The sequence below is a fragment of the Pantherophis guttatus genome, chromosome 2, assembly GCF_059756535.1.
Source record: "Pantherophis guttatus breed Tessera chromosome 2, ASM5975653v1, whole genome shotgun sequence".
NCBI lineage: Eukaryota > Metazoa > Chordata > Lepidosauria > Squamata > Colubridae > Pantherophis > Pantherophis guttatus.
The window spans coordinates 62,322,063-62,338,286 of NC_142064.1; the positions used below are offsets into that span (position 1 = coordinate 62,322,063).

Here is a 16,224-nt window from a genome sequence, read left to right on the forward strand (position 1 = left end):
TATATGTAGGTGGACTTTTTCCAATAGTGTGAGAATGAAGAGAGGGAGAGAAAGATATAGAAACATATCCTTAATTGTCCATGGAATCATCATTTGATATCAATAGGCTAATTCATGCTTGTTAGATCATAATGAAGGATATTGTCCCTACATGGAAACAATATACAATTCAATGATATCTTTTCAATTTATAGTACCGGTAGCTGAAAGCTTGCTTTAGTAGAGCAAGCTTATTCTGTGCATTAACTTGCATTTAGATAAAATTGGGAATTGAACTATACTGGGATTATTTTTGCATCTCTAACTCACTGCACTTTATCTTATACTAGAGAAGTAGAGGCCTTATTCTTCATCCAGCTATAATTTCATAGCTAATACATTAACACCATCTTTCTGAGGTTGTTTTACAAATAGCCTTTGTTCTCTGCTATCCTAGCTATTCGAGAGGAAATGGGACAGTGCCAAATGCAGCCTGTTTTTCACTGCATATGATACTTTGAGTCAGTGGTGAAATTCAAATTTTTTTACTACCAGTTCTGTGGGTGTGGTTTAGTGGGTGTGGTGTGGCTTGGTGGGTGTGGCTTGGTGGGCATGGCAGGGGAAGGATACTGCAAAATCTCCATTTCACCCCACTCCAGGGGAAGTATATTGCAAAATCTCCATTCCCTCCCCACTCTGGGGCCAGCCAGAGGTGGTATTTGCTGGTTCTCTGAACTACTCAAAATTTCCTCTACCGGTTCTCCAGAACCTGCTGAACTTCAACCCTGCTTTGAGTGTATATTCTAAAATGCAAATGAAATTAGCAGTTAGTTTCCCAGCTGCAAGGAATTTACAGTATGGTGTGGTGCTATCTGGTCTGACACATATTTAACCAACCCACTCATCCTTTTTTTTTTTTTTTTTTTTGCTTAAGTATAAATATTATCATGGAGCCTATCTTCAACAAACACATATCAGTTGCGTGATGGAAAGGAGTAACCATGCTGCAATCTACACTTTAAATTTAGAAATGCCTCCATGGCTTCGAACCAGTGGTGAGTTGCCCCCAGTTTGCACCGGTTCTATAGAACCGGTAGTAAAACCAGCGGGAGGCTCCACACACCGACCCTGACATCATCAGAATGCTTCTGTACATGAGCAAAAGTTTCTGCGCATGCGCAGAAGAGCAAGCGAGTGCGCACAGCCCCGTTGCGAACTGGTAGTAAAGGTAAATAGAACCACCCCTGCTTGGAACCATAGATTTTAAAGGAAGCTTTCTTCCAGAGCTCTAAAACTCTCCTAAGTGACCCTGGTGTCTATTAATGTAGAGGCAACATTTGTCTGGTTTGAAGTGTATTTTTTTTTCCAATGGTAGATCCTTTTTCAAAATACCTTTTCCGGAATGGCTGCCTGGAACTTGTAATGAAATGTCCCCAAGAAAACAATCAAACTCAGAGAGCAAGCACCAAGGACTACTCAATGTTACCTGCTTATTTATTGAGGATAGCCATTTTAAAACAGCTCTCTAAAAGTAGAAAATGGTCAATGGTCAAAGTTGAAGTTTTGAGGTGGAGGTATATTTTTAAAACAGTTTTATTAAGATATCTTCCATTTCTCCTGAATGTTCTTCTTTGAAACTACAGGGAATTGTCTTGCCAATTTTCAGCAGTCAATTGTCTTGCCAATTTTCAGCAGTCCCCACTAACATAGGCTCCAAAAATTCTCCCAAAGATACCTGTAGCCTACATATAGACCTCAAGTTGTGACCTGCTTATGAGAGTGAAGGCAGAACAGAAAAACATTGGTTTGTAACCAAACAAAATGTTCTCTTATATGTTCTGGATTATTATTTTACCTGGTAGGTTCTGGATGTGTGAATAAATTATATATCAGGAAAGCATCTTTGAAGATAATTTGAAACAAGGATCCAGGCCTATTCCTTGTCACTATTTCACCAGCTCTTTGGCCTCCTTTTTAAATAAGGAAGAAAACAAGCTGAAACTTTTCGTAGAGACATTTCCATGTGTGGCCATTAGTCAACTCTTCTCTATGGGTTTGCTCAGCGTAACTGAAATATTTTCAGTTATGATTTATGTCTTTGTTATAATAAATGCAGATTATGTATTTATAGACTGTATTTGCCTATACAGTATATAGTTAAGGAGTCAGATGTTTTCCCATCATAAATGCAGAAGAAGAACTGTATTATAAATTTTAAAGCAAGGGAGAACAGTTGTTTATTCTTACTTAATACAGTAATTTGGTTTCAGTCCTTGTCCTATAATGTCCATCATCTGCTGCTCAATTTATGAAGTCAATTATTCTTTTTCCACAGCGCTAGGCCAGTTTTTAACAAAAGCATGACAAGAAGCATAACGTGATGGGGGAGGGGCAGCGAACAAACCTAGTACTTCCCACATTTCTTTTCCTCCAGTTCTCTGCCTGAGTCAGATTCTGTAATTTCCTTTAATCGTAGCATTTTTATAATTATGTGGACTAAGTTCTGCTTTCAGCAAATAAGCCTCCCTCAACTAGAAGGATAAATATCAACTAGGGAGAGGAAAGTTGTTTGGGTGTAGGAAATAAAGCAAAATATGATTTGAATCTCAAATAGGATCTCTATATAGAGATAATCTCAAAGAAGGGATGTAACAGTCATTACAAAACACGAGTTTAGCCTGAAAAGACAAGAGAGAATGAGAAAGAAGCTCAAGATGGCCCACCTTGGCTCTCTTTGGTATAAGAGGGAGGCATAGAAAAATGGTTAGGAATTCCTATGTGGAAGTGGGGTGGACTTTGGTAGGTACCCCGCAAAGCAATACCTACACGTTCTAACTTCTCAGGCTGCATGCAAGGATCTGCAAGAGCAGCATTTAAGTTAGTTTGGTTCATACCATTGGTGAAATCTAAAATTTGTTACTACCGGTTCTATGGCCGTGGCTTGGTGGGGTGGGGTAATGTGACTGGGTGGGCGTGGCCAATTTTTTTTACTTTTAAAACCATTTTTTAATGTAAAACCATGTAAAAAAATGCTTTCAAAAGGCTCTGACGATCCCAGCTGAGTTGCCTGATCCTCAGAGGGTTTTTAAAAAACCCTCTGCCGATCAGGCAACTCAGCTGGGATCGTCAGAGCTTGGATCATCAGAGCTTGGCTCGTCAGAGGCATTTAAAAGAAAAAAAGCCTCTGATGATCGCGCAGCTCAGCTGGACATGGGGGGCGGGGGCAGGGATTTTTGCTACCCGTTCTCCGAACTGCCGCCATCGCTACCTACTCACCCGAGCTGGTCCGAACTGGGAGCATTTCACCCCTGGTTCATCTGGTTCTTCATGGTCCTGGGGATGTAAAATTGCACACATTTTATTTTCAAATTAAGACCAAATTTTAATGCAGAGCTCTGTCTAATTCAAGTCTTCCTCAAATATTATAGATCTACATTAAGAAAATTCATGAGTTGGGTGTGGCATAACTTTGCTCGCAGCATTGCACTTAATAGTTGCTCTTCCCATCACCGAGAGCAAGTATGTTTAGGGGAGAAGCCTTCAAGATACACAGATCCAGTTTCTTCTGCAAACATTTGCAACACAAGAATGCAAACTGAGGTGGTGTGCCAGAGGGGGGTAATCTACATCTCAGTTCGTTTTGCAATACCAAAGTATTCCCAGACTGCACCACCAAAATCTAATGGTAAATTCACTTATTTTCAGTAGGATGATGTTTTGCTCTTTTCCAGTGGTGAAATTCAAATTTTTTTACTACCGGTTCTGTGGGCATGGCTTGGTGGGCGTGGCAGGGGAAGGATACTACAAAATCTCCATTCCCACCCCACTCTGGGGCCAGCCAGAGGTGGTATTTGCCAGTTCTCCGAACTACTCAAAATTTCCGATGCCGGTTCTCCGAACTACTCAAAATTTCCACTACCAGTTCTCCAGAACCTGTCAGTACCTGCTGGATTTCACCCCTGCTCTTTTTGGGAAAAACATGGATGAAAATGGATGCATTAAATTACTGAGAAGCAATATACATCCTCAGCTCCCAGTGCTACCCCTCCCCCCCCATCTAGTAGCATCACTGCATCATCTGGCATGCCTTCAGAGGCTGAAATAAATGAAAACAAATTTTATTTCCCCAATCCAGGTACCAAAAAACAACAACAACCCACCACACTAAACAACCATCCCTATCCCAAGGCCCATATCTTTTGCAAGTCTTAGTTCCCAGAACTATTCCATAATTTTAATTTGCCATACTTTCTAATGGGAAAGAATGAGACATTACATACCCGCAAAATAATTACATTAGCTCCAATCATGAATTTAATTCTTCTGACCCTGTTTCTACTTGCTTTTTTGAATGCAAGCACCAGTATATAAAACAAAATCCCAGGATGGCCATTCCAAAAAATATTGTGCACTGGAGTTTACATTGAACGCATAAATATCTGAGGAAAGGCAGAACTGTCAGGGGGTAGTACAGCATAATTCTTAATGTGTATGTTTTCTCTCTACAAAACTACAACCATATCCACACAACTGTTTTGCAATACTCCCCTCCCATCCTTGAGTCTACAGGAAAACAAGCCACCCAAAATCTTGCTAGCCATACAACCTGGTTGTAGAGTGTTGGGTACCACAAACTAGTCTGCGCTATGCTGCACTCCATACAGATGTGCAACATTAAAGCATAAATTTAACATCAAACCATAAATATAAATAGCCAATTTAATCTAGTGGTTAAGGTACTGGGCCACAAAGCAGCAGACTGTGAGTTTAGTTCCACCTTGAGCATGAAAGCCAGCTGGGTCACTTTAGGCCAGTCACTCTCTTAGCCAACTCACCTCACATGGCTGCTGTTGTGGGGAAAATAAAAAAGAGTGATTACCATTTTGAGTTATTTATAAAAATAATAAATATGAGATATAAATCAAACAATAAATCTATGGATTGACAAGGGTTGAGATTGGTGAATCTCTTGTCTGAAATTCCAGATCCATCTATTGGATTTGTCCAGTTTGAAAAACCACTTGACATGCACATTTTTTTTCCCTTTTTACTCCCCATTGCATGGTCAATTGATTTCTTTTTAAAAAATCCTTGAAAGTGAGGGTCAACAGATCAATCGTAGAACAGATCATCTACTAAGTGGAAGCAAACAGCTAGGATTTTTTTGTATCTTTTGGCTTGCCATGTAGTGGCCATTGGGATTGCTGCATCTGAAATGCAACTCTGGATAAATATTATTGAAGAGCTGGAGTTTCACCCAAGAATTGAACTATGGAGATCAGCATGGGAGCTGTACACTACACCAAAGACATAATGTAAGGGAGAAAATGAGTAATCAGGACTATGCTGGGAACAGCAGTAAATGGAATGGTAATACCCTGCCACAAGGGTTACGGAAGTACAAGAGCAATTAAACTCTCAATCCATATAATAAGACAGGGATATAATAGTCAATTTCACTTCTAGCTGTCTGGGTCAAACAGTTGACAAACCCATTTTAAAGCCCCTCTGTGAGGGAGAAGGATGGTTAATAAGTTTGATAAAAAAAATAAAGAAAAGGGAAAAGTGATTGAAGAAGTGAGAGAGAGTTCCAGTTTTTCTTGCAACTAAAAGAGAAGTGACTGGTGGGTGAAGAGGTCAGGAGCCAAACTGAAGGGATATTCCCTCAAGAAACCAGCAGGACCAATTGGAGCTGAACCAAGGAGCACTTCATTTCAGGGGCATGCCATTTCAGACAACACATCATTTCCCTAATGTACTTCAATAGACTCTACATTGCCTGCATAGTGTCTTCTAGTGGGGTAGTAAGGAAAACACCACTTCTAGAGTGGAGACAAGGGTGTCTCAACTGCGAGAGAATACTGGGATATAAGTAGAGGCATATGGTCATGTTTGGGAAATGGCTAATGAACCAGACTCCAACCTTACACTTCTGATACAATTCAGTAACGTACTTGAATCTAGATTAAGCATTGAATCTAGATTGAAACAGCATGTTTAATGCAATGCTGAATCTAGACTCTGCCTGTTGTCCAGGCAGAAACTGGGTGGAAGTTCTTCCCACTTTCTCGTTCCTCTCTAAATGCCACGTCTAGGATCAGAAGACCCTTGAATTGAACTTTTGGACAAGAAGAGATCCATGAAAATTGAGCGGAAGCCCCTTTCCTCAATTGAACAGACTGACAATGAAGAATAAAATAAAAGCCCCAAATAGCCAGAGCTGAGCCTTGAAAAGCTCTGTGCTTTATACTAAACTAATGCAATTAAATGAACTTTAAACAGACCAACCGTGTACAAACAGCAACATTCTTCTATAATGTAATGCTCTGGGAATTCATTTGGGGTAAGACAAGAGAAAAAAAGGGGTACCCTGTGAGCATTCTGAATGCAATTAAGTATTAATAATGCTGAATGACATCAGGCTGTATGACTACTTCAATTACAAAACCAAATCACGACTTAATCATTCCCACTTGTTAATTTCTTCCCTAACAGATGTAGACCACTTTTTTTTTGCCTCTGGAATGGAAGTATTTCTTATTCTCACATCTTTTTTAAAAAAATAAAACAAAATACCATTTCATTCAAACAGGGCCTGTATTCAGAAAGATGGGTGATTGGTTTTCTTTGAAACAGTATTATATTGTCCTGAATACAGCCCTAGAACCAAATAACACAATAGATGATGGCTATTACAATTAATGTTTGTAATTTAAAGGAAGGTCATATCCATGCAATAAATCATGCAGTCAATTCAATTCAATTCAAATCTTTATTGTCAGTGCACAACATATGTACAATGAGATTGGTTGAGCTCCCTCAGTGCACCCCTCCCAAGCACAATACAACTCACATCCCTAACCCAATAGATCATATTAACAAAACGCCTATTGCGCCAGTGTGAACATGTTACACATTGCACTGGCCCTGCAGTCCATCATACTACATAGTTATAATGTTATTGCTCATTCAGGAGCCTGACAGCCCACAGATAAAAACTGTTCTTCAGCCTGTTTGTGCGGCTGGCTATAGTTCTATATCTCCTTCCCGATGGTAGGAAGGTAAAGAAGTGATGACCAGGGTGAGAGTCGTCCCTGAGAATTTTCCTCACTCTTCTAAGGCAATGAGCCCTAGCTAGTGGTATCAGGGGACAGCCCATGATGTTTTGTGCTATACTCACCACCCTCTGTAATGTTTTCTATCTGCAGCTGTCAGACCAGCATGCCATACCGTGATGCAATAAGTGAAGAAACTTACTCTAGTGGTCTCCCCCACAAAAAATAAAGCATTACAGGATTACAGTAAGCCTTGACCGATTAAGATAATCATGAGCCCTTAAAAATTATCATGGAGGTAACTTCATGTAGAACTTCTTATACTAGTATCATAGAATCACATTATGCAAGAAAACAAGCAAGCTCAGAGAGCATCAAGGACTCCCCGTTTCAATCCTGAGCTACAAATATTCTCCTTTATTGGAATCACATTACTGAAAGGCAAAGCAGAAGTCATCTTCTTCAACATTCTGACGAAGCAGAATAGGAAGATATCCTAGGGTAATCTACTGCACTGTTCATTAAGCTAATCAACATTCTCATCGAATATTTAATTGTAATACTTTGGAGTTTTCCTGAGGTTCGTTCCTATCCTGTGGGTCAATGAAGAACATATACGTGCCAATCCTTAAAATATAAAAAAATGGCCATCCTGTCAGCTTTGACTATTTCTCTCAATATCAAACAAAATTTAACAGTTGCAAGCTATCTTCCAAGAACTGGCTTAGCAGTAGTAATATAGTTTTGATGACATATTTTCACAATACTTCGTGTCCATTTTGCAAATGGGAAAAAATGTATCAGAGTCATTCCTAAAGCATGAAGAAAATATTCTTCTTCCTCCAATATAGTACACTGATATTTTATGAAGTCTATATGGGTTCGTGTTATTTTGGACTCCTTTAAACTTGCTGGTTGCAAAATCCCTTCTATTCTCAATGCACATGCAAACTCAACTTTCTTTAAAAGGTCAAAGAACAGCACCAGCTTGTTGCAAGGGCACAATTTTCTTCTATATCCTTTGTGTACAGACATGATATGTTAGTATTGCTGTTGGAACAGGATTTGTAGCACAGGATAAAAATTTGGCTGGTATATATAGTACTTTATCCACCAGAAATATCTGACAACAAATTCAGCCTGTTCTTAGAAGAAATAGAACACTTGATACATTCAGAAAGTTTTTGAAGACACAATGATATTTAAAGGACATGACGATGAGCTGCAAGTTTAGACTACAATCATAACCAATGGTTAAAAGCATTGGTTTTAAGCATCAAGCACAGGGGTGAAATGCTCCCGGTTCGGACCGGCTCAGGCGAGTAGGTAGCGATGGCGGCGGGCAGTTCAGAGAACCAGTAGCAAAAATCCCTTCCCCCCCGCAGCCTCCAGCTTGCTTACCTTCACACGCCTGCCTTGCTTCGCTTGCTGTAATCCCTGCAATCCATTGCATCAGCAAGCAACTGAATCTCTCTGCCTGCAATCAAGCTCATCGGTGAGCAGCTCTATCTGCCTGCCTGCCTGCCTTGCCCCTATGTCAATTGGGTAAGTTTTTTTTCCCCTTTGGGAGCTTTAAAAAAATAGTTAATTGGGGTTTTTTTTAGTTGTTCTTTTTTTAGACCTACCCATTTAAAGTTTAAAGTTTTAAATTTAGCTGCTTTTATATAAAAATAAAAATAAAATGAAATAAAATAATATTTGTGCAGCTTTGTGAGATTTTGTGTGTTTCTGTAGTGTTTCACTCTAACTACACAAACACACAAAATCTCACAAAGCTGTATGTGGAATTTAGTGTGTATAAAGTGTGAAAGTTGGTTTTTTGGGCTTTTTGTGCCTTTTGTGCCTGTGTGAGGTTCCTGCTAGTTGCAGGGGCCATTTTGGGTCTAGCACAGCTGCTTTTACATTGTGGGGGAGCCAGTTGTGTTGTGTTCTATTTTGTAGGTTAAAAAAGGACAAAGAAGTGACGTTGACTTGGCCACACCCACCTGACCAACAAGCCATGCCCACTCAGTCACCTGACTACCAAGCCCCGCCCACTATTTTTTTTTACAAAGTTTATTTCCATTTTTAAAAACAGTGCTTTACATATATACATACAAAATTATTGCAACTAATGTATACAAATATGCGCCTATACCACTAATGAAATCTGTTTCATTTCCCTCCCTTTCCTTTCACCCAAATACACCATAAATTCCAACATTCATAATAATCAGAATCTTTTTGGTTCCTAAGTAATTTCATTAACCAATCTGCCTCTGCGCATTCTGTAATTTTCCAAATCAATTTATTCTCTGTGGGTAGTAATTCGTTTTTCCATTCTTGCATGTATAATATCCTAGCTGCGGTAATAATGTGGAGGATAAAGTACCATTTTTCCTTAGATACTTTATCTAGTTTCATTCCCAATAAAAAAGCCTCTGGTTTCAACTCTATATTATATCCTGTAATTTCCACTATCCAATTCCGAATCTTGGACCAATATTTGCCTGCTTTGGGACACATCCACCATTGGTGTTAGTATGTCCCGCTACCATTCCCGCACTTCCAACATGTCAGGGAGGCTCCCGGAAACATTCTTGCTATTCTTGCCGGGGGGATATGCCAACGATAGACCATTTTATAAATAGTGGCCCCGCCCACTAATTAAGCCACGTCCACAGAACCGGTAGCGAGAATTTTTAGATTTCACCCCGATCAAGCATCAAACATCAAAAAATTTTATTATATACATTATTTTAAGAACCTAGACAGGCTATAAATAAAAAACAGGTGAGCTGGTTTTGATGAAGGAGAAACATCACCTGAATTTGAATTTCAGTCACATTTTATATCTCCCTATAGTTTTCAAAAGATCAATCCTAGGTTATTTATAATCTGGTCAAAACACGGTTTCCTGTATTAATTTATAGTATAATAAATTAACAACTGTTTCATGAATAACAATTTCTCTTCCTAATCTCAATTTTTAAATTTTTTTAAAAAAAATATGTGGTGTTACAACTTTCATGGCAGCCATTTAATGAGAAATTTGATGATGATTGTATATGGATATACATGTGTAGATGATCCAGTGAGGAAAACCTAGGATCACTTTTACATTTTCCACCTGAAATAGTTTCACTACATTTAACAGAAGTAATATAAATATGTATTTAGAATTTATTTGCTTTATTAATTTCTAAGGAATTGTCTTAAAAGAATAGGCAAGGGTAATAAACTATTTTTTTCTCAAATCAGATTTTCCAAAATCCCACATACTACTAGATCAAGCAATACAACAATCTTCTTTAGGTTTCAGTTCTTTCTTTTATATCTGGTTTTTAAGATGATTCAGTTCTTCTTATTTCTTTGCTTAATTTTTTTCTGTAAGAAGAATTGGAGAGATTCATGAGGCATTTAATCCTAATAAAGGAGCTTAGCCTTAGTCAAACAAAATTCATTATTAGGATGCACAGATAACTGACACAGCATAGAATAGATAAGTCAACAGTAAGCATGCATATGCAGGTGCAAGAGTGAAATTTGAATTAAATGGAACTACAAAGTGGATTGCAAAAGAGCCGCTATAGATAAATATATAGTACTTTGCAATGAAAATGCCACTCTATGAATGTTCAAAGGGTTTTTTTTTTATTTTCCACTTAGTTAAAAAATTGTAAATGACCAAATGTGGATTAACCAAGGCAGTTCCATCGTTTGAAATGCTTTGTGTGAGACTGACTAAAGAAGTTTGCTTTTATAAGTCTAAAGGTATTCTTTATGCATTGTGAAAACAAGTACACTTTATTTTATTTGGAGAGAGTATTCGAGTATTCTAGCTTCTTCTCTTTGTATTACCATTCATAATGTCCTTCATTTGAAATTGTCTGAGATACTAATTTGAAATAAGGTCTGTGGCCCAATGCAGAGATTGCCTCTTGACATCTCATTGACCCATCATTCTTCAGAATTTTATTTAGCATAAAAAGATCCATGTTCAAATACTAATGTCTAGGCCATCTAACCATTGAAACATCATTTATATTTTAAAGAATCAGATACTGGACCGGTATATAGCCTTAGCTTACAATTGGTCACGATTGATCTAGTTTGACATGGGACCCTGTAATCACACTGAGGGAAGGATGCTATGCCCCATTTATACAGTGAGTTCAGTGAGTTCTGGCGACACTGTGTGAGGTGTGAATCCTATTCAGGATTGTCCATTGCTGATGTGGTAGTTCAAAGCCTGGCACCATTTTGTGGGGGGGGGAGTTATTTCAGGGGTGGGTTCTACTTACCTTTACTACCGGTTTGCAATGGGGCCACGCACGTGCTTCTGTGCAGAAGCTTCCTGATGACGTCTGGGTTGGTGGGCAGAGTCTCTTGCGGAGCCTCTTGCAAACCAGTCCAAACCGGGGGCAACCCACCACTTGGTCATTTGTATGTCTTCCTATGTCTGGTACATTCAGCAACCCATTTAGCTTTCCATTGGGAAATTAAAGATTAATTACAAACAGGATAGGTCCCATAATAGATGACTATCTGCCCATGAAACAAACCAGATTCCCACAAGACCAGAGCTGTGTAGATCAGGTGCTAAACCGAACAGGCTATATTGAAGCAGGATTCCAAGGAGGCCTCAAAAACACAGTCATGTTTGTAGACCTAGCTGTGGCCTACAATGTGATTTAGAAGGGCAAGGTTGTTATACAAACTGTACCATATTATCCCGTGCAAATATCTCCATTGACTAATTAATAACATGCTAAGTGATAGGTCCTTTCATATAATAATGAGGGACAACATAAGTAAGGTAAGAAGATTAAAGAATGGCCTCCCACAAACTCTGTAATGGCATCTACACCAGTGGTGGGTTCCTCCCAGTTCGGTCCGGTTCGGCCGAGCCGGTAGCGGTGACGATATGATGTCACCGAACCAGTTCTCCCCCCCCCCGCTCTCCCACCCCCCCACGTTATTCTTACCTTTTATTTGGTCCCACCCCCAATCTATTGCTGCCTCCTGAGTCCCAGCTGATGACTAGAGGGAAAAAAAACTGTTTAAACTCTTGCCGCGGGGCTTCAAAGGGCCGTCCTACAGCTGATCAGTGTTAAAAGCAAACAAATGAGTCGGGTCGTAAGTGCGAGGACTGGTCGTAAGTGCGAGGACCTTCCAGAAATGACTCTGACCAGCTAGCCATGCCCACCTAGTCACATGACCTCCAAGCCACACCCACAAAATAAGCCATGCCCACAGAACCGGTAGTAAAAAAATTTAGAACCCACCCCTGATCTACACTATTCAACGTATACATACTGTATCAGATATGCCGGCAACAAGGGGATGCAAATTTGGAATTGCTGATGATTTGGCCATAGCAGTACAAAGATCTTAAAATCTTGGGGAAATTCTTCGGGAGGCTTATTCCAAACACCAGCACAATTAAATTAGAAAAAAGGGGGGGTGTCTTTAGTGTTCTCTGAGCTGGCTTGTTTTCTTACAGACATTTCATTACCCAAACTAGGTAACATCTTTGGTGCTAAATAACAAAAAAAAAAAAAAGAGGAAGCCTTCCAATTATTAGAAAAAATTAAGTTTCCATCATTTTCTAGAATTGCCCATATTGCTGAAGGCTGCTGAGAATAAGAGTACAGCAACATCTGGCAGACCACAGATTCCCAATCTCTGAATTAGAATTTTATTAGAGTGTTTGGCATCCATTTAAAGACAGATTCCATTAAAAATAAACACATGTAAAAGTAGTTATGATATTTGTCCCGCAAAAAAACAATACCATTAGGTGACAGAGTTTTCACTCTGAAACCATCTAGTGATGCTCCACATTGTTGCAGCGCTGATATAGTGACCCTATACTAAAAAGAAAACAACCCACAGTTTTATTATGGGAAGTATTTGAACTATAATTAAGCAGTTATTCATTGCCCACAATTGAAAATACAATGATAGAAAATGCATTCTTTTTGACTACAACAATACCGGGTAAAAAATAATCAGGAACACATTTTTCCCCTCATTAAAGTAGTTTGAGATTCTTTAAGGAGGGCTTCCCATATGTGCCTGAAAAACATGTCATTAATACTAAATAATTACATTTTATGCTAGTCTTTATTTGAATTGTAAAATAACAGAAAACAGGGTGACAAAGAGGTCTTTTAAGAAAAGTTTCAGAGCAAAAGTAGGCCTTGGTGGTTTATTTGAACAGGTCCAAGCAAACACTTGTAAGTACTTTGAAGGATCTTAAAGAAAAAGTCAAGAAATGACACTGTCCTAGCCCAATGCAATCCTAAAAGATGAAAAATGACAGTTCTTAAAATTGTTAATTTAACCAAGCCTGCAGCTTAGTATAAGCTCCCCACAAATCTATACTTACTTTCTTCTGAACAAATGCTTATGTTTGTAGTCTATGTTTTGCTCACCTATGAAGATATTCTCTATAGTGCACGCTCCTGTATACAGTACATGTGTATTTTGAATACATACTGCAGTTCTTACCTTGAGTAGCAGAAAATGATGAATGGGCATTGAAGTATTTGATTATGAGTAAGATCACGCTCGGGTTTGCAGCAAATGTTAACAAAGCTACTAAAAAAGTCCAGTCAAGTTCTAACAAATTACTGAAAGTTGTCTTTGCCATGACTGTGGGTGGGCAATACCGAACTGTTTATGTATGCTGGCCAGGAGGCAACACTAGGAATTCCAACTGCTGGGAACCAGATGAGAAGTTACTACGTATTGTAATCAGACCATGGACGAGGAATTGGATAGAAAGCAACACAAACAAGAGAGAACAGATCAGAGTTATGCATTCTGGAAGGTTTAGAAAATTGGCATATTTTAAAGGATGGTCACAGTCTGCCTTTGCCATTATTTGAACAGTGATTTTTTTTTCAATAAACTTCCCTTGTTATAAATTTTCACTAGAATCATAGAACTGGAAAGAGCCAGTGAGAGGAAAACCCTGCTCAGTGCAAAAATTCACACTACAATAAAGCATTCTGTGGAGAAGGCTGTGAGTGTCTGCTTGAATACTATCTCTTTTCATTGGTTTGGGTGCATACTGCTCTTATTTAGAGAGATTTTTCTTCACATTCAGCCTTCCTATAATTTAAATCTATTATTCTATGCCTATGATGGCGAACCTATGGCATGCATACCAGAAGTGGCACGTGGCGCCCTCTCTGATGGCATGCAAACTGTCGCCCCAGTTCAGCTCTGCTGCGCATGCGCAGGCACTTCCTGCCAGCCAGATGGTTTTGGGTCTCTGCCACGCATGCATGGGGGGTGGGGCATGTGCGGGGAGTGGGGCGTGGATGCATGGGGGACGGGGTGCATGCGAGCGGCTGCGCACATTCAGGGGGCTGTGCACATGCATGGGGCCACACGTGCATGCGCAGGGGGTGGGGTGCATGCGCGGGGCCAGTGTACACATTGCATTTTGGGGGTTCGGGCACGCGTTTTGGACACTTGGTCTGGAAAAGGTTAGCCATCATGTTCTATGCTGAGGAATAATGAAGAACAAATCTTGATTTTTTTCTAAGTGATATCATTTTAGGTATTGATAAGTGCCATCACATTATTATTTATTTATTTATTTATTTATTTATTTATTTTATTTTATTTTATTTTATTTATTTATTTATTTATTTATTTATTTATTTATTTATTTATTTATTTATTTATTTTATTTCTATACCGCCCTTCTCCAGAAGGGCTGTGTACAGCCTAATTAAAAACACAAAGACAGACAGAGTTTAAAAATAATTAAAATTATTAAATAATAGGCCCAATTTATAAAACCCCAAATTTAAAATCCCATTTAAAACCAATTAAAATCTTTACATTGATAGCCCAGTCTGGCGGAACAACATGGTTTTGAGGGCACAGCGAAACACACGGAGATCAGAGATTTTACGAATTTCTGGGGGCAGATCATTCCAAAGGGCAGGGGCTCCCACAGAGAAGGCCTCCCCCTGGGTGTCACCAGCCGACATAATTTGGCCGATGGCACCCTGAGGAGACCCTCTCTGTGGGAGCGAACTGGCTGGTGGGAAGCTACTGGTGGCAGAAGACTGTCTCGAAGGTATCCAGGTCCAATGCCATCAGTGCTCGAAGTACTATTCCTAGTTCCTTCATTCTTTTTCCATAGAATTTAGTTGCTGGTCCTTGATCTTCCACAATGCAATTCTCTTAATTTTTTTAAGTGTTTCTAGATTTTTCTTTTAAAAAACTGGAAGTTCTAGTAAAAATACTAGAAGTTGAGGGGTCTGACTAACACAGAGTGAAGCAAACCAATTACTTCCCATTATCTGGCAACTATTAATGTAGCTCAAAAATATTTTTGCATCGTGTATGGTGACAACACAGTATCAAATCTATTCCAAGAACTTTTTCTAAGTATAGTTATCAGAGCTGATAGCACCCATCCTATATCTGTGCATTTGATTTTATAACTATGGGATTTGCATTGGTTTCTATTCAATTTCATTTTCTTATTTTCAGTTCTTTCTCTTACCAGTTGTTTCTGTCTTCTAAGTTATTAGGTCAGGGGTATCCGGACCCGGATTGTCCGATCCGGTAGCAATGGTGGGTGGTGGTTCGGAGAACCGGTAGCAAAAATCCCTGCCCCCCCCCACATGCTCAGCTGAGCTGCGTGATAATCAGAGGCTTTTTTTAACTTTTAAAAGAATTTTTTCTACAACCTCTTCGGCCGAAAAATGCTTTTAAAAGTAAAAAAAAAACTCTCTGATGATTGCAGAGCTCAGCTGGGATCGTCAGAGGCTTTTAAAAGCATTTTTTCTACAACCTCTTAAGGTTGTAGAAAAAAATGCGTTTAAAAGTAAAAAAAAAAAAAAAAGTTGGCCATGCCCACCCAGTCACATTACCCCCCCAAGCCACGCGCACAGAACCGGTAGTAAGAAATTTTACATTTCATCATTGTATTAGCTAGTAATATAACGAAAACATAATGAACAAATGAGGTTAAGAAAAAAAAGATATTCTACAAATCTTCAATGACTAGACTCTAGCATAGGGGTCTCCAGCCTTGGCAACTTTAAGCCTGGCAGACTTCAACTCCAGAATTTTTTTTTAAAATTTGATTTATATGCCGCCCTTCTCCGGAGACTCAGGGCGGCTTATAGTGCGTTAAGCATTGTATATTTTATACAAAGTCAGCTTATTGCCCCCA

At 39.1% G+C, this 16,224-nt stretch overlaps 1 protein-coding gene across 1 annotated transcript in view; it reads right to left on the bottom strand.

The window, feature by feature from the left end:
- ERCC6L2 (ERCC excision repair 6 like 2) overlaps window positions 1–16,224 on the bottom strand; it is a 173,723-nt gene that overhangs the window by 107,503 nt on the left and 49,996 nt on the right. Inside the window, exon 2 of the mRNA XM_087888248.1 lies at window positions 3,256–3,312. Coding sequence (XP_087744374.1) covers window positions 3,256–3,280 — 25 coding nt within the window. The 5' untranslated portion in view covers window positions 3,281–3,312. The remainder of the gene's footprint in view (window positions 1–3,255; window positions 3,313–16,224) is intronic.